This window comes from Aedes albopictus, chromosome 3 (genome assembly GCF_035046485.1).
Source record: "Aedes albopictus strain Foshan chromosome 3, AalbF5, whole genome shotgun sequence".
Lineage (NCBI taxonomy): Eukaryota > Metazoa > Arthropoda > Insecta > Diptera > Culicidae > Aedes > Aedes albopictus.
Genome location: NC_085138.1, coordinates 317,962,580 through 317,985,935, shown reverse-complemented (window position 1 = coordinate 317,985,935; position 23,356 = coordinate 317,962,580). Strand labels below are relative to the sequence as shown.

Sequence of the window (23,356 nt, the reverse complement as noted above, 5' to 3'; positions counted from 1 at the left end):
TCTTTTAGGAGTTGAGGAAATATTTTTTGATTTCTTTTTAAAGGGATTCCTTCTGGTCCATACAGTTCTTTCTGAAATTCTTCCAGGAACTTGTTATGATATTCCTCCAGTGGTTCCTTTTCATACCACGTGGTTATGAACTGTAAGTGCTTTCTGAGATTTGTCTAGAAGTTTCTCCAAAGATTTCATAAGGAGTTCCTTCTGGGATTCTAAAAGGAACATCTGCAGGAATCCTTGGAAGACCTCCTGGAGAAATCTCAGAAGGTGTAATCCTAAAATGGGGGAGTCCTAGAAGGAACTCCTTGAATAATATTAGAAGGAACTCCTTGAGGTATCCCAGAAGGAACTCCTCCCGGAGTTCTTGCATGTTTGTTTACGACTTGGACTTCGGACTTAGAAGAATTTCGCCAGCTTTTCATGGGTGGTTTGATTACATTCAAAATGTAGGGTGCGCGTGCGTGGGAAAGTGTGCTGATTTATGACATGATAACGGCACGGTGGCACCCCTCCAGTAGGGTTTTCTGGGATTCCACAGCAATTCCATCCGCGATTTTTCCACAAATTTTTATGTGGGATTACCAGGAAACTCTGTATTCCTCCAAAATCTTCTTCGGGATTTTTCCAAGACGTCCTTCCGGGATTCTTTCAAGAACTCCTTCAGGGATTTCTACGGTGATTTTACCGGAAACTTCTTCCGAAATTCCTCCAAGAAACTCTTCCGGGATTCTTCTAGGAACTACTTCCAGGATTCTTTCTGGAGCTCCATCAGGGATTCCTCCGGGATTTTTTTTTCTAGGCTTCTGCCAGAAATTGCTTCTGGAATCTCTTCAGGAACTCCTTCGTGGATACTTCGGGAACTTTTTCCGGGATTCTTTTGGAACTCTTTCTGAGAAATTCTTCTGGAATTCAGAAACTACTTCCAGGAGTGCTTCAGAAATTCTTTTCAGCAAGCTTGCTATTTGATGAAAACATTCGCGAAATGATGCGAATTGCTTTCGACAACGAATACGTTTTCACCCATCCTCGCTTTATTCAATCAACCTCCCATACTAGTAGCACACGAACGGACTCAACACTGATCAGCATAGTTGACTCTTCCTTTTCGCCGTTGAGCCGTTGCGTTCTAGCCAAGCATCTCTTTTCATCGCTTTCGATGCTTTTCGACAGCTTATCGCGAAGCATCGTTGGCTGGAAGTTTTATTGCTGTGTGCATTCAAGATGCAAACGGTGCCCAAATGCGCTTCAAACGCGGTAACACATGTTACCAAAGGCAACGTAGCTACCATAGCCAATATCACCGCCAACCTAGGATTCGAAAACTCCCACTGACATCGGGTTACTTGTTAGAAAATCTTACCGCATTTGGTGCGGATTCATCTAGGAACTCTTTTCTGGTTTCCTTCAAGCTTTGTTTTGAATTCCTGCAGATGCTTCTGGAATTCCTCTGAAAGCTTATTCTAGAATTCTTTCAGATGTTTCTAATGGAAATCCTCCTGAAGTTTTTTAGGGAGTGTTTTGTGAAGTTCCTCCTGCAGTTATTTTTTATGGATTTCTTCATGAAGTTCCCACAGGATTTCCTCGAAGAAATACTCCAGCAAGTTCCTTCTGGTGTTCATCAGAAGCTATTAGGAGAATCTCGGATGGAATTCCTGGAGGATTCTGCGAAATTGCATGAGAAATCCCTTGAAGTCCGACAAGGAATTTCAGAAGCAGTTCCTGAGGTGGAACCTGTTCGGAATCTCAGAAGAAACTCCTTGAAGGACCCTAGGGGTAACTTCAGAAGAAAGTTATGCCACAAAAGTTCAGCTTATTGGATGCAGGGGCTTAATTTCCCCAACAGGGGAGGAAAAAACTTCAGAAGGAACCCCAAAAAGAATCTCAGATATAGCTCCTTGAAGAATCATAGAAGGAAATCCTAGAGAGGTATCCTAGAAAAAAAAATGTGGAGAAACTGCGGAAAGAATTCCAGGAAGAATCCCCGGAAAAATTGCTTGGGTAATTTTGGAAGGAGTAATCCTATAGGGATCTCGAAATAAATGTCTATAGAAATTTCGGAAGGAATTAAAAAAAAAACAGGAACGCCTGAAATACTTTCGCCAGTACCTCCTACAACCGCAACAGTCTCAGAAAGTATTCCTCAAGCAAACCAGGAAAGAATCTCTGGAAGAGTCCTGAAGAAATCCTGGTAAGAGTTCTTGGAGAAATTCTAGAAGAAACCTCTTCAGGAATCTCTGGAGAAATTCCTGGAAGAACCCCAGAGGGAACTTCTGAAGGAATCCTAAACAAACCCCTGGAAGAATCTCATCAAGATCTCCCAGGAGGAGTCCTGAAACGAATTTGCGAGGAAATCGCGAAAGATTCCTGGGATTCCTGAGAAAAACGCCATCATCTTCGGCATCAAAAAGTTCTTCCAGTACTTGGACGGCCGAAGATTCATCCTAGTGCCGGATGACCATGCGATTACAAAGATCTTCATTGAACATAAAAGGGTTGCAGTCCTTTGACTACGAAGTTTGGTTCCGGAAATCTGTCGAAATCAAAGTCTGCAATTCGATCACAGCCGAAATTAAATAACGAATGTACCGGGAGATTGTCAGCCATTTTGTAATCCCTACGGTGTTTGTGAGTGACCACGGAACACAGTTCACGGTGGACTCGTTCCAGAGATTCTTGAAGTAGAATGGAACAACCGAAATATCCATAAGATGGATGCCTCCTACCACCCACCAACAAATGGACAAGCTTAACGTTATGTTCAGACTTTTAAACAGACGCTCAAGGTTCTTCGTTGTTCGACAACGGAACTGGATATCGCAGCTACCAATCCTGATGACCTATCGGAAGATGATCCATCCGTCAACCGGATAATACTCATCCGTGTTCGGAACACAGATCAAATCTCGCCTGGACCTGATGCTACCGAAGAATCCGGAAGGAAGATCAGCAACCTCCGTTGCTGGCTCGTTTTCCAACGGAGACAGAGTACGGGTTCGTGATGTTCTTTCGGCAAATAAGTGGCAAACTCCGATACTCCGATACAAAACTGCGTAAGGGTTTCGGGTGAACTATCCAGTTCATTAGAATCTTGCCGGGGACTGCAACAAGGTAACAGACTCCCATACCTTCTCTTCAACATCGCCCTGGAAGGTGTTGCCTGGTTCAACAGCTGGGGTACGATTTTCACAAAATCCGGCTTGTGTGCTATCCGGACGACAATGGACATTATCGCCAGAACATTTGGAATGGTGGAACTGTACACCCGCCTAAAACGCAGATGTCTAGAAAAGACATTTGGAGGTATACGGTATACGGTTTGAGAAGGTCAACGAGGTATCAATTGCTGATTCGGGATGCTTGTTCGACGGAAACTGTAGTTCATGAGAATCTACAATCGACGAAGCAGAGCGCTTGTTGCTTCATTAAGTATTGGTAGAAGACCGGTATAAGAGAAGCGGATCCGATGTGCATAAACGTATTGATCTACGTCAAAAATAATTAAGTTAATCGTGGCAATGAAGGGACTATCGAATCGGTCAGTCGGACGATAGTTCGTAGCAGCTCGTTTGTTTCAGAGAAGTGTTTAATTATGCAAGTATCGAACTGAAACGTGACAGTGCTGATAACTTTCACATTTCGTTGCTCCGACCTACATACTGCGGTTAACTGTAAAAAAGAGTATCCTGCTTTCGTGAACAACCATTAGTAAAAATAAACCCACAATCATGTGCCCTTATCAGACCTTCAAGATATTAAAAGTTAAGTACCCACCTGCCATAGGCCGAATCAGCGCTAAACTTCGATCCCTCGGCCGAAGGTCCTCGGTAGCTGCGGCCATCGCCCCGCGAAGAATTACTCAACGGGTAGCCCTCGACGCTGGACATCTCGTCCGAGTCGGCCGGATACATCGACGAGGACGATTCGCACATCCGGTCCAGCTCCTGGACGCTCTTCATCAGGTCTCGCTCTGTCGGAGAGAGATCATCGAAACTGATACTTCCGCCACTGCCGCCGTTGCCACTATTGCCCCCGGCTGCAGGTCCACCAATACCGGCGTTGCTGATGCTGTTGCCATTGGTAGTGGTGGTGGATGCAGCTGGCGACGGCGACGGTGACGACAACAGTGGAGACTGGTGCCGACTATTGCTGCCGTGCCGGTCGCGGTAGTCTAGCAGTGGCGAACCGGGGCCGGCTGTGTATGGCTGTGGAACGATGTGTGATGAAATCGTGTTGTAGTTGTTGTTCGGTGTTGAGGGCTGCTGCTGTTGTTGGTGTTGTTGGTATGGCTGATGGTGAAGGTTATAAGAATTACCACTGCCAAGGCGGGATGCCGATGGGGAGTCCCGTGTAAGCGAGCCTATATTTTTGCTGTTGTTGTTGATGTAATCGTTAGGGGAACCGAAGGCCTTTGGTGACATGATATCCGGAGTTGGTGGTTCTGATGGTTTCGCTACGCTATTGCCGTGTAGGCTGGGAAGATTCCGGACCGTGCTGTGTGACGGGGCATGCGCAGGTTCTCCGATGTGGCGCCGTCGTGGCACCTGCGGTGGTTCCTTTTGTTGTTGTGGATGGAGAGTCGTCGACGTCTGTTTTTCTTCAGATCTACCATTGGTATTGAGAGGGCTGTTGTAGTGGGAACTATTGGGATGGTTGAAATGACTAGGACTACTAGTACTACTAACGCTACCGTTCAAACTAGTAACACTCTTCACACTGTTGTTATCCAACAGACTACGGTTGCTCGTATGCTGAACAAAATTGGTACTATTACTACTGGAGTTGAAGTTAGGGTTGGTATTACGAGAATAGAGGGCATTTCTGAAGGATCGTCTTTCGTCTTCGAAGGATGAAATGAATTCGTCAAAGTCAAAGTCGTCAAACGAAGGTAGCGGCGGTCTTTCGGGCTTCTGCTGGACTGGAATCGGAGTAGATGGCTTTGGTGTGGTCCGTTCCAGTCCAGAATCTGGCGTCGAAGGTTTGATATCTTCTAGACGGCTTTGGTGTTGCAACGAAGGCCTGTTCAGCTGTTGCTCGACGGGGCTTTCTTCGCGACTGCTATCTCTGCTACCATTGCTGCTGCTAGTACAGCTACCGGTACCATTCTGTCGGATCAAACCCGGTCGTTTGTCGTAAGAATCGTCTTTTGTACTACTCTCGTCGGTAAGGTTATTCGGCAATGGCTTTGGCCCTCCGCCGTCACCGCCACCGGACTTCTCCGGTGAACTGTTGGAAGATTCTGCTAATCGGTTCGAATCTGTCGGTTTCTTGGAAATTTCGATCGTTTTCGTACTTCGTTCCGATTCGGAAGGCGATAGTTTGGTAGCAGCGATAATGGGAAGGTTGTCGCATTTGTTGATCAGCTTCGGATCGATATAGTTCGGATCTTTGCGGTTCTCTTTTTCTTCCAGCTGAGGCGGAGCAGGCGGTTTTGGTTTCTTCCCAAGGATAGCATCAAGTGATATTACGGTTGGTTTGCTGGAGCTAGTAGTATTGGTACTGGTGACATTGTTACTGGTTTTAGTGTTAGTGTTAACACTGGGCTTGGTACCAGTGTTGCCAATATTATTAGTCTTCTGAGCGTTGCTATTGTTACTGTAGGTTATGTTAATAGGTTCTAACTTAATCGGAATAAGCTTTTGCTGAAGCTTTTTGAATGGTTGGATGTCTTGAAGGATCTTGTCCGCTTTGTCTTTTTCGTCTTGAGGCGATTGGTCAGGCTTCATACCGTTGCCAGTTACTCCTCCGTAGAGCATCGACTCCTTTCTTTCGTGTCCGCCTAGCGACAAAGACCGTTTACTCAAGCTGTTGCTCTTGTCTTTCATGTCTTTTTCGCTCATCGCCGCCAGATTCAGCTCGTGTTCGTATTTCAAAAATACGGCCAAAGAATCCGTCTTCGACAGCGGAACGTCCATGGCCGGCATGTTCGGATCTTTGATGTCCAGTTTGAGATTCTTTCTCACCGTGTTGGAGTCGCGCATTTTTGGCTTCTCCGCCATTTGGAGCGCATTGAAGGCCGATTTGATCGGAATTTCGTCATACTCGGAGGACTTCAGGAAGTTCGGTGAAACCGGCCCGTCGTCTGTGATACCCTTTTGGATGTTGGATTTGGCTTTCTCTATGTACATTGGTCGTGACACCTTCCGGGGCATTCGAAGGGATGAGGCTCGTCTGAAGTTCGAGTTGTTAACCGGGGAAGTCTTGCTCGTCGGAGTCACTACGGATTTGCTCATACTGCTGGCTGTCGGAGTCAGTGGAGTTGTCGATCGACTACTACTGCCGTTCTGCTGCTGTTGGCGTGCAGACGCCGAGGCATTGTAGCTGGAAGATGGTGAGAACAACTCTTCCAGCTGCCTCTTCGCAGACAGGAACGGATCATACCTTTCCGGGGAAAACCCGCTGTAAGTAAATTCAAGCAAAAAAGACAAAGAAAAGGAAGAGAAAAGAAGAAAGAAAACACTCATGAAAAACATTCAAAACTCAATTACGTGCTATCTTCGTTATGGTACTGGATGATTTCGTTGCGATCGCGCGCCAAGTCAAAGCACTCTACCCGCTCCATACGGAATCGTCTAGAAAGCATCTCTGCTGGTTGTTGACCAGCAACACCACTACCACTACCACCATCCCTGGCACAGAAGGATTCGAGCCCGTCGTCCTCTTGCTGTTGATGGTTTAACTCGTGCATGCGGTGCAAACTTCTATCTCTAGCGACTTTCTTCGGTATTCGAGACCCCTTTTTTCGACCCGAACTAGTTCCCGATGGACCTTCACCGTACAGACCACCACCTCCACTAGTCCCGACAGTCAACGAATGCAACTGATTCGAATCGTAGAAAGGAGGAACGAAGTTCTCCTCGTCCAAATCGCTTGGGCCACCCGCTTTGGAACCATGTTTCGTCGATTTGCCCTCCCGAATCCTCGGCATCCGAATCGTATTGGTAAAGGGAATCTCCAGTTCTTCCTCTTCCTGGATACTTTCGCCACCGTGGTAGTCATCGAACTGCTCCTTGGCGGCCCTCCGGCGATCCTGCTTCTCGTAGTAGTAGAAGAACTCCTCGTACGTGTCGAAACTGGGCACGGTACGGAGAGACGACTGATCGCTGGAGTCCCCCAGGCTGGTGGTGGTGGCCGTACAACTCAGAGACGAACGCTTGGCTAGGGCTTGAGCTTGATTGGGTTGATTGGTGGGAGTGAAAAAGGATGCATCACTGGAAGGACAAAAAGGTGGGCAAAAGGGAAATGGTATACGGGTTGTTGTTAGTTGATCGAAGCGTGGTGGTTAGTAGGTTTAGTAGGATTGAACAGATCACACCAAACAAAATTGTCACAGAAAAGCAGCTGCACACTTTTTTTGGCTTTTATTACATTTTTACAATTAGAGATGTTTAATTCGGAAGCACTGTAAAAATGGTATAAATATACTTGATAATTGAAAATGTTAAGTTTGTCTTCGATTGAGTAAGTAGGAGAAACAGTCTTTTTCAAGGCTAATCACCACCGTTATTGGCCAGTCCCTTCCGGCCTGGACGAGCCTTGTGCTACATCCAACCAAACCAAACGGCCCTTTTCAGGGCCATCACTCCAATTCATGTAGAGTTAATTTTTGATAATTTCTTAGCTTGGCCGATCCCAGCCCAACAGCAGTTGAATAAAGAAAACCGAATTTGTAAATATGTAGGCAAAAGATTCAAATTTTGCCTGAACTTTTGACATACTTCGCTGAATATGTACTGTACTAGGTACGTAGGATACGAACGACGTAAATCAACGTGGTATAGGCCTAGCCTTCCAGCGTTATTAGGTACATATGTATGCCTTGTGGTCCTCTAGTTAAGCCTTCAGAGAGGTTTAGCCGATACTGGATTTTGGCATTGCATTTAAAGTCTAGGACTTTTTACTGAGTTCTCACAGCGGATTTAACTCGGTACGTTCATGCGTTCGGTTGTCTCTTTTGCTGAAACTCTAGGAATGTCTGTCAACGTTGGCTAAGGAATAGCCGGCTGTTCGAGTCCGTATAAAGTTGATCGTCAATATTATGTTCTTTTCTCGATCTGCTAGATAACTGTGTAGTGTCGGTAGCGATTGTCTAAATTGGCTAAGAATAACACTGTGGCCCGTGTGTTCCGGTGGTAAGCGTCCACTGAACAGGTGACCCCTAAGTCATGGTGTGATGCGGCTGTATGCTTCCCATGGCTACATAGAACTGAATGGCTAGGTGGCCTAATAAAAACCTAACCGCTAACGGAGCCTGTGGAGTATCAGGGCGCCCTCCACAGTATTTTGTCCTTACTGCGCTAACCGGAGCAATGGTGCAGTGGACCTTGTGTTTCTCCGAGACTATCAGCTGCCCTTCTTTGGACTCAAACTTGAGGCTGAACAATGAAGATGTCATTGATTAGTTAAAATTTTCACCTATATGGTTTCGCGTTATGCGATTTACACAGTGTATTCTGTGTACCTATCATCGCCTTTGGCGTTTTCCAATCGATACCTATCTGGTTTTATTGCTGCTGTTTTTTGTTGTGCTGTAATTGTAAAGAGTTTAATCCTGCCTAGTTTGGGTAGTGGCTACGTTTAGGATAGCTCAGATCAGCATAAAATAACAGTAACGAAATTGGTGTACCGTCAAGGCACCATTCACCGTGGATCTAAGAGGATTCGGGGCAAATAAGGGCTGTCATTTGACACCAGTCTTATAAACATTGTTGGTGTCGCTTTTAATTGCCTTCGTTATAGGTTAAAATTAAAGCAATATCCACAAAAGTAGAAAAATTTTCACAAAATTTGGTGACAGAGTACAATTAGTAAAGGGTAGTAGGGTCGCCTAATTCCGTGGTAGGTCACCATTCACCGTGGTAGTAGGGACCCATTCACCGTGTATGAAAAATTTTATTCTACTTTGTTTAAAAATGATCAAAACAACCCAGCCAAGGGAATTTTCTTCGTTTAAATTCATTTCAAGTAATAACTTGCAAGATTTTATTAGAAAAACGAATGTTCAAATTTTTGATTTTTTCTAGATATATGGGACAATATGGGGCACGGTTAATGGAGACCATTGATTTTTAGGGTACCCATTTACCGTGCCTTTTTGTTTCAATTAAAAAGTACGAGTAATCGTACTTTCTTGTTAAACTTACTTCGGTAGTGCAAAATACATACCTGATATGTGAATTTAATTGCTTCTTGGTGGAATAAAAACGTTACTACATTTAGTTTATCGCTTAAATCACCTTAGCGCAGTTTTCGTTTTTTTACTATGAATGCAGTGAATGAGCAGAAACCCGCTTCATGTAAACACACTTTAGTGTCAAAATGATACTTTTAAATGTTTCTCATGAGCGTTTTGACATGGTAACAATACATTAGTGTTGTATTGATGAGATTGGAGGGAAATTGTCATATCATTCAATCGTAATATGGAAATAATGAAAAAATATTCGAAGGCACACGGTGAATGGAGCCCCCACGGTGAAAGGCGCCTTGACGGTAGCTACGATATTTTTGTGGAAGGGCCCAAAGGGGGGGGGGGGGGGCTGACTTGAGTTTGATTTTAAGAGGCATGGTCCCCCAATATCTGAATATGCAAATCAGCATTGTAGTTTTGAGAAATCAAAATGATTGTTTAGGATTTGTTCCTTGTTCTGTACAAATTCTCCAAGAATTTTTAAAAAGCTTGCTGCAGTGATTCCATCATGGATTCCTCCAGAGATTCCTCCAAGTATTCATCTAGGGATTTCACTAGATATTTATTTGGGGATTCGTCCTGGGATATCTTTAGAGCTTCTTCTAGTGATTGTTCCAGTGCTATTTCCGCGGTTTCTTACGGGAATGTCTCCAAAGATCCTTTAAGCTATTTCTGCAGGTATTCTTCAGGGATTTCACCTTATATTCTTGCCAGAGTTCCACTAGAGATTGCTCCTATACTGCCGTAATTCTGCAAAGTGACGTAAGCGCCATTCAAAATGTCGATATTTTTTGGTATATTATATATAATATCTGGTGCAAAAATAACACTGTGGTATGTCTGCTGTATTAGGATGCAAGATCTAGTCGTAATCTAGCATCTATGGAAAGAAACTTAAAGGATGAGCAAGAGTTATATGCATAATAACCAAAAATTGGGCCAAAACTATCAATGTCGCTTACGTCACTTTGCAGAATTACGGCAGTATAATTCCATTTGGAATTGTTCGAAGTATTTCTGCAGGAATGTCTTCCAAAAATTCTTGAGAAAATATTACTAGAATATTCAATAAATAATCCAGGAATTGCTTAAAAAATAGTACAAAACATCGTTTAGAAATCCATCCAATTCTCGCGCTCAGTATCATACGGGCGTATCTACAATGATCGATTTCTCTTCATCGATTTTCTCTTCGGCTAATAACTTGGCCATTAAATCATTTTTGTTTGTTTTTATTGGTTTAGATGCTAGTCCTAGTCGTCCTTCGCCGAAATACACCGAGAAATCATCCGAATAGTGGTCGTATTTTTCCGGAATAATCCGAAGAGAAAATCGACGAAGAGAAATCGATCATTGTAGATACGCCTGTCAGGGATGGGAACACTCACTTGTAAAGAGTTACACTCACTTGCAGTTTTCTCAGCTCAGAAGCGTGCAATCAATAAACGATGTATGGACGACTTTTGCCTTGTGGTTTTGTCTAAAACTTTGCCGAATAGAATAGGGGTCGCACACGAACCCCAAAGCCGTGACAGAGCTGTGAAAGCGACTCTTCACGAGGTGAGTGTAATTTACATTCACCTCGTGGAGAGTTGCCTTCGCAGCTCCCTCACGACTTCGGTATGCGTGTGCGACCCCTACTCTATTCAGCAAACTTTTAGACAAAAGTCGTCCATACATCGTTTTTCGATTGCACGCTTCTGAGCTGAGAAAACTGCAAGTGAGTGTAACTCTTTGCAAGTGAGTGTTCCCATCCTTGATGCCTGTATGATACTAAACGCGAGAATTGTTCTTTCATGCAGACATGGATTTCCAAGGAGGGACAGACAGAGGGAATCCTACAGAAATTCTTCCAGGAATTCACTAAGAAAACTCTCCTGTGATTCCCTAAGGAATTCCTCATAGCATTGCTTCCGGAATTCCTCAAGGAGTTTCTTCAGATATTCCTCCAAGAATTCCTCCAGGGATTCAACCGGGAATCCCTTCTGTGATGTTTTCAGAAACAACTTCCGGGATTATTTTAAAAATGCCTCCAAGCACTCAACTTGGGATTTCTTCAAAAAATCCTCCTGAAATTCTTTCAGAAGCTCATCCAGGAATTGTTTAGAGATTCTCTTAGGAATTCCTCTTGGTATTGCTCTCGAGATTCCTGCTGGGGTTTCTTCAGGAACTCCTCCAGAAATTCCATCGAGAACTGCCACAGAGATTCTAAGATTTCCTCTACGTACTCTTTTTAGGACTCCTTCAGGATTTTCTCAAGAATTTCAGCGATTTCTTCGAAACTTCCTCCTGGGATTTCTTTAGAAACTTCTTCTGGAATTCCCTCAGAAATTGATCCTTGGATTTCTTCCTGGGATTCCTCCAGAAATTCTTTCAGGAATTGTTCCAGGATTCGTCTGTGAATTCCTTCAGGGATTCGTCTAAAAATTCCGCTAGAGATTCCTCCAGGTATTCCTTTAGAGATTTGTACCTCAAGGAATTCCTCTAGAGATTCCAACAGGGATTCCTCCAGAAATTCTTTCGTGGATTCCTCCAGCAATTTCTGCAGGGATTCTTCCTGAAAGCTCTCCACTCCAGTGATTCTTGAAGAAAATCCTCCTGAAAATTCTGCAGGGATTTCTCGAAGGATTCCTCCAGGGATTCCTCATGAAATTTATGAATTTCTGTAGAGATTCCTTCTGGAATTCTTACAGGCACGTCTCCAGGCATTTCCTCAAGAATTTCTCTAAGGAATCCTCTAGGGATTGCACTAGGAATTCCTCCAGGAATTCTTTTAACCGTTATGTGTCCAACAAACTTTTTGCTTTTTTCTACACCGTGTATTTTAAATGAGTGCTGGGTACCCGGGTACCCTGTCGGCCACATAAGGGTTAAGAATACCTACTGAAATTCCTCCAGGAGTTCCTCCAAGTATTTATATAGGGACTTCTCCAGGGATTCATCCAGGCAATCCTCCAGGACCTGCAGGTACTTCTCCAGGGATACCTTTAAGAATTCCACCAGGAATCACCCCAGGAATTTCTGTAGAAATTACCTCGAGAATTATTGAAGATATTACTCCAGAAATTGATCCAGGAATTCCTTTAGAAATTGATAAGGCAATTTCTTCTAGAATTTTACCAGGAAATTCTCCTCCCGGAGTTTGTACAGGCATTATTCCAAGAATTCCTTCAGGGAATGCAGGAATCCCTGCAGGAATTCCTCCTGAGATTCTCCTAGGAATTTATTCAAGGATATCTTCAGGAATTCCCCAGGAAATCCTTCAGGGATTCCTTTAGAGATTCCCCCATGAATTGTTCCCGGAATTTATCCAGGAATTATTCCAGGTATATCTCCAGGCATTCGTGCAGGATTTCATCCTGGGACTCCTCCAGGAATTCCACAAAGAATATCTTCAGGAATTACCCCGAAAAATTTTCCAGGAATTCCTTCGGAAATTCCTACAGCGATTCCTCCAGGAATTTTTCCAAGAAAATCCTCCAGGGATGGCTTCAGAAATTATTTCAAGAATTTCTTTAGTAATCCATCCAGGAAATTTTCCAGGGATTCCTCCGGAAATTCTTCCAGGGTTTCCTCCAGGAATTTCTCATCCATGGATTCCTCCAAAAATTCCTGCAGGAATGATTTGACGGATTCCTCCAGAAATTCTATCAGGAATTCCTCCAGAAATTTACCAAGAATTTCTTCATGGATTCATCAGAAGATTCTTCTAGAAATTCCTCCAGGACCTCTTCCGATGATTCCTTCAGTAATTCACCCAGAAATTCATCTGGGTATTTCTTCAGGAATTTATCCCAGAATTCCTTTAGAGATTTCTCTTCAGGGATGCCTCCAGGAAATCCTCCAATAATTCCTTCAGGGATTTCTCCAAGAATTCCTTCTGGCGGTTTCTCCAGGATATTCTCCAGGTATACTTTCAGAACTTCCTCCAGCAATTTCTCCAGGGATTCCACCAAGAATTTGTCCAGCAGTTTCTCAAAGACTTCTTTCAGAGATTCCTCTAGGAATTGCTTCAGGGATTTTTTCAAGAATTCCTGCAAGGATTTCTCCAAGAATTCCTCTAGAAATTCCAACAGGAATTCGTCCAAAGATTCCTCGAAGGATTCCTCCAGAAATTTGTCTAGGAATTCCTCCCGGGATTCTTCAAACGATTTCTTCATAATTTTTTTCATGGATTCCTCCCATATTTGCTCTAGGAATTCCACCAGGAATTCATCCAGGGATTTCTCCAGATATACTTTTGAAAATTCCTCCAGGGATTCCTACAGGGTTTACTCCAGGAGTTCTTTCAGGAAGTACCTGTAGTGATTCCTTCAGAAATTCCTCTCTAAATCTTTTCAAAAATTTATTTCTTCTTTTCAAGAATTTTTCCAGAATTACCTGATTTTTTTTTTAATTACTTGAAGGATTTCTGGAGGAATTCTTCCAGAGATTTGTATTGGAATACTTTAAGGTCATTTTGGAGGGGATACAGGAGTCAGGAATTTCTCATCCAGTAATTCGTTCACAATTATCTCCGAGAAATCTAAGGAGTTCATCCTCAGATTTATTCAGGAATCCAAAAAGATTCTTCAGAAATTCATCCTGCAATTCTTTCAGGAATACAACCCTGTTATTCTTTTACAGTTACAGTACTATAAACATATAAGTAGTTACTGATTCATTTGTTTTATGAGTTGTTCTATAGTTCAGTCCTTGTTCAGCACAACTAATTCACATCAAATTTGGTTGACGATATACGTTAAATATTAAGACGACAAACCAATCATCTCCGCTAAGCTTACCTTATCATAATTTCAGCAAATTTACAAGCACGCTATAAGCTTTCAATGCGCTAAAACTCTAGTCACGCTAAATCCATTATTGGATAAAAAAAAATTATACAACCTGAAAAACAGCTATGACGACCAAACCAACCCCACACAAAAAAACATAACACACGTTCCGATAAAAAAGGTGGTAAAAAAACTCATTGCACAGTGAATTTGATTGGGAGTTCAACAATAAATTAATCAATGCGGATCCTAAATATTTCAAAGTTCTGTAAATGTATTGACTCCGGTCAATTGGCAAATTCTGTGATCATGAACAAAAAAAAACTTTGATTACTTTTTGCCAGACTATACGCAACTAAAAAACCTTAGGAAGTTCATAAGATTTTTGCCATAATTGAACTATATGAATGTCATGAGGAAAATCTTATGAAAGTTCATTTTCATAAGATTTTCTTATGTCATGCCATAAGAATAACTTATGAAAACTAGTTTTCATAAGTTATTCTTATGGCATCCATGGCAAAAATTCATCAGGTATTTTGATGAATTTCGTTTTTTTTTTCACTGAGTGTAGTGTGAACCTATGGAATAACAAACCGTAACAGAATCCTCTACGTTGCTGGTAGATTGTCTTAGTTATCACCCAATCAAGACCACTGTGCAGACCCAAATCCGAGATATTCAAACGTGCAGTGCTTATACCGAATACGTAGTGCATAAGAAAGTGATCAGATAATGTTCGATGAAAGCAGTTTTTTTTTGTGGAGTAGCTACCTCTTGTTGCATTTTACGATCTTGGTGGCGCCTCGTTTCAGTGGAACCCTCTGCTGTTGATGATCACCACGCCCGATCAGTTCCAATTTATCGACCCTCTGCACGGTCACCGCCTGTTTCTTCTCCCGGCGGACGTCCTGCGTGGGCCTAATGAGCAGGTTATTGCTGAAAATTTTATTACCCTGACTGTGATGCTGGTGGTGGTTGTTATTGTTGTTGTTGCTATCGCAGTTGCTGTTGCCGCGCATAAAGTTTTCGTTCTCCAACAGATTGGCCCTGATTTCACGCTTTTTGGTGTGACCTTTCCGTTCGTTGGTTTGTTGCTGCTTGGACGTGGCTATCAGCTCAAACTGCTGAAGATGCTGTAGTTGTTGTTGTTGATGCGGCGACACTTTCTTCAACGATCCCGAGTGATCGGATTTGCTTGGAGCGTATGGCGACGCGGCAGTTAGGGGATGTTTCGAGTGCGTGTTAGTAGGGACATCATGGCATTGACCAATTAGAAGAGGTTTGTTTCGGGGGTGAATGGCGGAAGGTTAGTAAATTTGGATTATTGAAACGATAAGTGATTGAGCAGTGGTTCTCAATTTTCGATGGATTGCGATGATCTAAAGATGCTACTACATAATGTAAACTCTCTTTTTTTAGAATAACTTTACTCAAAAACGCAATCCACAGATTGAGAATCACCGAAAAGGTTAAAACACTGACGCATGAAAAATGATCTTATAATAGTAGAACTTCTGTACATACTTATCACTGGAAATGGAGGAACTCATCGAGTTCAGATGACTCCGGTGCCTCGGCAGCGGGAGATCCAAATCCGCTAGACTGTTCGTGGAGCCACCACAGCTAAGACTGCCGGAGTACTTCTCCCGGTTTAAGGCACGCTTTGACCTGTGTATAAAGAAAAAAAATCGCAGGAATTTAGCGTGGTAAATTCGGGATTAGTTCCACACCTCGGTAAACGATAAGAACAGGTGGTGAGTCACTTACTTGATTTGAGGCGCTTTGTACTGGATGCGAGCCTGCAACCTCTCTTTGGCGGCGGATATCGACTGACTGTTGTTGGCGTTCTTGGTGAGAAGGGCCTTTTCGCGGCACCACTCGACGTGCCGATCGTACGCCTTGAAGCCGAAGCATCGCTCACAGTACGGGCAGGGTTCGTTCTGCTGCGAGAGACTTCGTTTCAGAGTGGGCCGTGGCGTAGTGGACGACGAATTTGCCATGGCTGCTGCTGCTGCGCCGGAACCGGCTCCGGATGGAGTTGAGGTGCTGGATAGCGTCAACGAAGTGGACATCAGGTTGTTCATTCCGCCGCCGTCTCCGTAGTCTTTGCGCTGCGGTGTTGGGGTTTTGCTTGTGCTCAGTTTACGTACGGGGTTTGTCTGCAAAGAAGGAAAGATGTTTTGTTCGCTTATTATATTTATCCATTTTTTGACATTTAACAAGACTGGTCATAAAAACAATCACAAAGATTTTGAAAATCTTGAACATGTAAAATTGTAACATTCATTGACTGAAGCGGCTGAGGCTTGGCTTCAACAATCACCGACCATGCGAAAACGTTTGATTGTTATTGCTATGCTTTAATTTCCCATATTTCTTAATTTGGTCGTTTACTGGTTTACTGTATCATCATTTCAAAATGGGAAGATGGCTATACAAGTAAGACAGAGCTTGTTAGAGACTTCAACGAAACGATATTAAGCGACGAACCCAAACACACAGACAAACAGACGTATCACTTGGAATTAAATACGATTAAAATCATCTTCACGAAAACATAATCGCTCAATGCTATTTACGCTGTGGTTCAAAAACCTACTGAATAGATGGCGGTAGTGAGCAAACGTCTAACAGGAGCAAAAATTATGCGAGCGCTATGAGCGACCCAACTAACATTTTCAGCGCTAGAAGCTTCAGTCATTTGCTTTTTGTTATGTAACAATCGAATTGAAGCAGTCAACGCTGAGTAAAAGGGAAGCTAGTCAAATATAAACCATAAGCGAATACACGACTGCAAAACAAGCACCATACCACTACCAAACTCTGTTTTTTTGGAATCATTCACTTGTCCCTGTGGCTGCCTTTACTGCACTCTATTCCAACTCCGGGAGATTTCCCGGAAGATGTGAAAACTTGAACAAATCCTATAGGAGTCCCCATTAACAAAACAGCTGTTATTATACAGTACAATTCGTAATACTGACAAATCCCCAACCAGCAGCGCTTTAAAGGCTGTTATGCGATATCATTACAGCTAGAAGCTGTAAAGCTGCAACAAAGAAACTGTTGGTATACCAACACGGCTTGTCGGATGTAAACATTATTGTCAAAACAAACTTTAAGCGGGATGTATAGCTATGATGATGATAAGCTCTTACACAAATTGTTCTGGCAGCACGGACAATGACAGGCCGCCAGTGTCGACTGCAGAATACATGCCAAACAGGTTGTCATACAGACAGCAATCAGGGAAACAGATGCATGACGAATGAAATGTGGTAGAGCTGTTGCGTGAGATTCTGAATGCAGAAAATAAGGAATTTTGTGAAATTTATTGAATTGTTATATTTTGGAAGTATTTCGGGCTGAAGTGCGATAGCATACGGTGATCTTGTGAACTCGTAGTATCACTTGTGTGAGTGGCGAGCAGAATCTTTGGTTTAGACGTTAGGAGTAGGTTATGCTAAATATATGATTTATATTGTAGGTCCAATTACTAGCTCGCACGTCACTTCTGCATACATCAGTAATACTGATTCAGTATACTTTTTTCTCCATAGTAGGACCAGGTAAAGATTTGTATCCTGATGATTGCCTAATAGTGTATTAAATGGGACTATCATTGCTTAGTTATTTAGGTGGTGACTACTGAATTCCTCCGCGTCGGCTAGAGTCCCGAGCCGGTAAGGAAAGACTAAATGTATGTATATTGAATTCCCTCAAGACCTGAGAATAAAGCTTACATTTCTTTCAGCTTTGAGCTGCGCAAATTAAAGCCTGCTGCGAGATTTTTTCCTCTACCAACAAACTCAAAGATTTACTTCACGATGCCCGAGAACGAAGTCTACGATTGCGGCGCTTGCGAGCGACCGAATTCCGCCGATGTGGGTATGGTGGCGTGCGATAGTTGTGCCTAGAGTGTCCATTTCCCGGGCATTTTCCTTGTCCCGGGATTCGGGATAAAAATTGTTGCATATCCCGGGAAATCCCGGGATCCCGGGATTTTTATGAAATACAGATTTCAGTGGAAAATGATATGAATTTCAAATTGTCAGCTATTGTCTATCCATTTTGTTGAATGGGGAATTATCGTACTGCCAGTAGTCAGTCACTCATAAAAACAGCTTTTTTAGTTTCAGAAATCCGATATATAATAGGGACCCCAAACTAAATTGCAATATGCTGCTGGAGAGCTAGCAGTACTTTTTTGATTAGTTGCAAAATATGAATGCAATTTGCCCAAAATACTTTTAGAATATGTAGATATTGTTTGATATAACCACAGATAACAGATGTTTATGCTAGTACAAATTTTTCGCAGAATCCTGTGTAAATGTTCAACACGATATACGTTGGCTCACTACCGCCATCTACTCAACTGATTGCGGCATTACATCTAACTTGAATGCAAGAATAGTTCAAAGTTCTAGTTTCATTCAAGATCGAATACAATCTTGAATGTAAAATTGCGTAGTGCATGCAATCTTGAAAGCGATCACTGACTATCGATCACTGCGCCATCTCTAAATGATTGCCACATGAGTTTCAGCTGCTCGTTACATACGAAATGGCTGTTGAGCATTTTTACACACATTGCCAATATAAGCATAAACGTCTGTTATCTGTGATATAACTCTTGACTGAGCTTCTCAAGGGGCGCACATGTTTCTGTAAGCTAGGTATTTTCTCGATGATTTGGATAACCATACAATACATGCCCGCACAAAGTTTAATAATTATCGAGTGAGTAAACATTTTGTTTACTTGATTGTTGCAGAGGATTTCGTGATTTTGTGGTGCAATTAAAGAAGTCTGGAGCTCGATTTGAATAGGTCGTATGTGCTTTCGTCGATATAAAATTCGATCAGTTGGATTCGCTTATTGAAGCGAAAGCTGTTGAAATTAAACAAAACTTATACATACAGCCGATTCCTTACTTAACAGGCTTTCCGTTCAATCACTAAAAGTCCTCGAAACATAATTAATATTGCTACAGTAACTAAAATAAACTGATCGATTTTTATATCGACGAAAGCACATACGACCTATTCAAATCGAGCTCTAGAAGTCGTCAAGGGAATGTGTTGTTAACAAAAACTGAATCGTCCTCTTGCAGGCTCCATCAAGAATTTTTGATATTTAACGCCAATAATGGGCATAAAATCATGCATTCCGGGATTCCCGGGAACTCCGGGAAATCAAATATTTAATCCCGGGATACGGGATATCCCGAAATTGCCTAAATCCCGGGAATTCTTGTCCCGGGACGTCCCGGGATGGACACTCTAGTTGTGCCGTTTGGTACCACTACGTTTGTGCCGGAGTTTCGCCAGGAATCCGCGACCGAACGTGGAGATGTGGTAAGTGTCAGCCCGTGTAGACGAAGTAAGAAGCTTCCGGCGAGCTTGAGTGTCCTCGGTGCGACGAGTGAGATTACGAAGACAAGCAACGCCGAACTGAAGAAAACGTCCGACAAGTCCAAAAGCTCTGCAAAATCCAAGGCTATGGCTGTTTCCAACGCCGCCGCGGGCGGTGAACCCTCCGCCGGAAATGTGACTCCGATAAAGAATCCGGAAGTTGTAATTTCTACCAAACCGTCCGATAGGGAGATGCGATCTTCCAAGTCCAGTACTTCAACCACCAGGGCTCGAGCGCAATTAGCATTGCAGCGATTAGAGGACGAGCGACTGTTGGAGGAACGGAAATTGAAGCAGGAACAGGCGCGGCTGGAGGAAGAAAGCATCCGGCTGGAGAAGGAGAAGCTACTAAAGGAACGGGAGCATGCTATTCAGGCCAAGGAATTGGCAATACAAGAGAAGTACTTGCGGGAGAAGTTCGAGTTGGAAGATCAGATTGCTGACGAGGAAAGCAGTCAAAATTCGAGCGTTTCGGGTCGCAAGAGTAGGACAAAGGCCTGGTTGAAAAGTCAACACGAACTAAGCAAGCACAGCAGAAATAACGATTTGGCAAGTTCAATTCGACCACCACAAGTCGACGCGGGAAGCGAACGCGGAGAAGCCCACAGACACAACGTTTTGGACAGGGTTTCCAACTTTCGGACGGAGCGCGATGGTTCCGTCAACCGACGTCGTTACTACGGAGTTGAACCGAATGCTTCCAGGTTGCCGCATGAGGACGAAGGATCCGTGATGAGCTCTCACGGGGTGGGGCCAAACGCCGCACAGATAGCAGCGAGACAGATTTGGCCGAAGAAGCTTCCCACATTTTCGGGTGATCCGGAAGAGTGGCCGATATTCGTCCACAGTTTCGAGTCGGCCAATGCAGCGTGCGGTTTTTCGGACGTAGAGAACGTCATTCGTCTACGCGAGTGTTTGCGAGGTCCAGCACGAGATGCCGTCGTCACGAAGCTCATGTTTCCCGAAAGCGTCAGAGCGATTATGGACACCCTGCGGCGATTGTACGGCAGACCGGAGATTTTGGTGAAAAACCTACTTGACAAGGTTCGTCGGGTGGAGGCACCAAAGCCTGAGAGACTGGATTCGTTGATCAACTTTGGGCTGACGGTGCAGCAGCTATGCGACCACTTGGCAGCCGCAAAACTGAAGGGTCATCTGTCGAATCCCACCTTGCTTGGGGAATTAGTGGAAAAGTTGCCAGCCTCAATTAAGATGGAGTGGGCTAGGTTCAAAAGGGCGTATAGTGAACCAACGCTTCAGCACTTCGGCATGTTTATGGAGGAAATAGTTGACGACGCCAGTGAAGTTACGATCGCCACTCAACAGAAATCATCCGGTGGGAGAGCCGACAAGGACAAACCGAAGGAAAGGGGACATGTGTATTCCCATGAAGACACGTCGGGAGTACAGAACCACGTACCAGAGAGACAACCTTGCCCGATCTGCGGAAAAAACAGATCATCGTGTTAGAAACTGTGAACGATTCCAGCAGCTAGGACTCGAAGCTCGTCTAAAGGCCGTCGAACGATTCAAGTTGTGTGAAGTTTGCTTGTTCGATCACGGGCAATGGAAGTGTCGTTCGAGAATCCGATGTAACGTTGTCCAATGCCGGGCTCGTCACCACCCACTACTGCATCGCCCAACGCAAGAACCACGTCAGCGTCAGCTCCGAGCTTCGGAGTGTAATACGCACGAGCGAACGCAAAGATCGGTCCTTTTCAGGATCATTCCTGTTACGCTTTTTAACGGAAATACGAAATGCGAAACATTTGCGTTTTTGGATGAAGGATCCTCGCTGACTCTTATCGAAACTAGCTTGGCGCGTCAGCTTGGTGTCACAGGTGTTCCAGAACCATTGGAATTGCGTTGGACTGCGAGCGTGATGCGAAACGAGAAGAATTCAAAGCGTGTGGACCTTGAGATAGCCGGAAAAGGTCTATCGAGACGCTTCGTCTTGAAAAATGCTCACACTGTCGAAGAATTGAACCTACCCAACCAGAGCCTGATGTTTGGCGTACTATCGGAAAGGTTCGCACATCTCCGGAATCTCCCCATATCGTCGTACTCTGAAGCCACTCCGAGGATCCTTCTAGGACTGGAGAACCTCAGTCTTTTTGCGCCGCTGGATAGCTGCGTGGGCCGACCGGGAGAACCAATCGCCGTGAAGTCTCTGCTAGGCTGGTCTATCTATGGACCTGACGGAAATGGACACTCGAAAAAAGGCTTTCTAAACGTACACCAATGCAATTGTGACTCCGACCGAGAACTAAACGACCTTGTCCGGCAGCAGTTTGTACTGGAGGAGTCGCTAACCAGGCAAACACCAATGCTTCAGTCCGCTGAAGAAAAGAGAGCCTGTGAGATACTGGACAGCACTACCAAGTTTGTGGATGGGCGGTATGAAACTGCTTTGCTCTGGAAAACCGATGATGTCGAGGTGCCGGATAGCCTTCCAATGGCGATGAAGCGACTGAAAAGTTTCGAGGCTCAATTAGCCAAAAATTCGAGTCTACGAGACAGCGTGAACCAGCAAATCATCGATTATATACAGAAGGGCTATATTCACAAGGCCACGGAAGAAGAACTAGTCGAGATCAGCAGCAGACAAGTGTGGTACTTACCGCTGGGCTTGGTGACGCATCCAAAGAAGCAGAAAAAGCGACTGGTTTGGGACGGTAGGGCGCAGGTGAACGGAGTCTCGCTAAACTCGCTGTTGCTAAAGGGCCCTGACCTTCTGGTGTCGCTTCCGTCTGTAATTTGCAAGTTCCGCGAGAAACGCATCGGATTTGGAGGAGATATCCGGGAAATGTTTTTACAACTACGAATGCGACAATCGGACAAGTATTTCCAGTGCTTCTTGTTCCAGTTCGATCCTCGTTATCCACCTGAAGTGTACATAGCGGACGTTGCGATGTTCGGAGCAACTTGTTCACCCTGCGTTGCGCAGTATGTGCTACGTGTCAATGCGGATAAATGGGCGAACGAATTCCCTTTGGCGGCGGAGGCGATCAAAAATAAAACCTACATGGACGATTACTACGACAGCGCCGATACTCCTGAAGAAGCGGCAGAATTAGCCATGCAAGTACGTACCATCCATGCCCGCGGAGGTTTCGAGATGAGGAACTGGGTTAGCAACAGTGACGAAGTGTTGGAAAAGCTCGGCGAAACTCCGGACAAGGAACCACGTTTGCTGCAATCTGTCCCGGAAGAAAGGTGGGAACGTGTTCTAGGGATGTTGTGGCACCCGGATTCCGATACTTTGACCTTTTCAACCGAACTGGCGCCAGAGTTACTTCCCTTTGTCTCCGATAATAGAAGGCCGACGAAACGCATCGCTCTTAGGATCATTATGAGTCTTTTTGATCCCCTTGGCTTGTTAGCACCGTACCTTGTTCACGGACGTACTTTGATCCAAGATCTGTGGAGAAGTGGAGTACAATGGGATGAGGAAATGAAGGACGAGGAGTTTGCCAAATGGACGCGCTGTGTGGAACTGCTACCCGCTATAAGTGAGCTTAGCGTTCCGCGTTGCTACTTCGCCCTGATGGATCCAATGTTTTATCGAACGCTACAGTGTCACGTTTTCACTGACGCCAGCGAAGCCGGCTATGGATGTGCTGTGTACTTCCGCATTAAGGACGATTCCGAGCAAGTGCAATGTACATTGGTTATGGCGAAAAGCAAAGTGGCCCCCCTTAAGCACCTGTCGATACCACGGTTAGAATTGGAAGCGGCAGTGTTGGGGTCGAGAATGGTAAACACTGTTCTGTCGAACCATTCTGTACAACCTCGGGACGTGTATTTGTGGACCGATTCGTCGACGGTACTCTCGTGGATTCGCTCGGACCATAGACGATACAAACAGTTTGTCGCTCATCGTATCGGAGAGATATTGTCGTTAACACAAGCTGAGTGCTGGCGATGGGTACCATCCAAGGACAACGTGGCCGACTGCCTGACGAAATGGGTACGCG

General features: G+C 44.2%; 1 protein-coding gene across 13 annotated transcripts in view; it reads right to left on the bottom strand.

Moving 5' to 3' along the window:
- Positions 1-23,356, bottom strand: part of LOC109401225 (uncharacterized protein DDB_G0284459) — a 337,393-nt gene that overhangs the window by 4,120 nt on the left and 309,917 nt on the right. For 9 of the 13 annotated variants that reach the window (XM_062842581.1, XM_062842583.1, XM_062842582.1 and 6 more), the window contains 4 exons: positions 15,730-16,121; positions 15,487-15,630; positions 14,734-15,156; positions 3,769-6,393 (listed from right to left, as the gene is read on the bottom strand). In XM_062842581.1, coding sequence (XP_062698565.1) covers positions 3,769-6,393; positions 14,734-15,156; positions 15,487-15,630; positions 15,730-16,121 — 3,584 coding nt within the window. Of the gene's footprint in view, positions 1-3,768; positions 6,394-6,482; positions 7,206-14,733; positions 15,157-15,486; positions 15,631-15,729; positions 16,122-23,356 lie in introns of all 13 variants that reach the window. The other 4 variants (XM_062842586.1, XM_062842587.1, XM_062842589.1 and 1 more) reach the window with 3 other exon arrangements.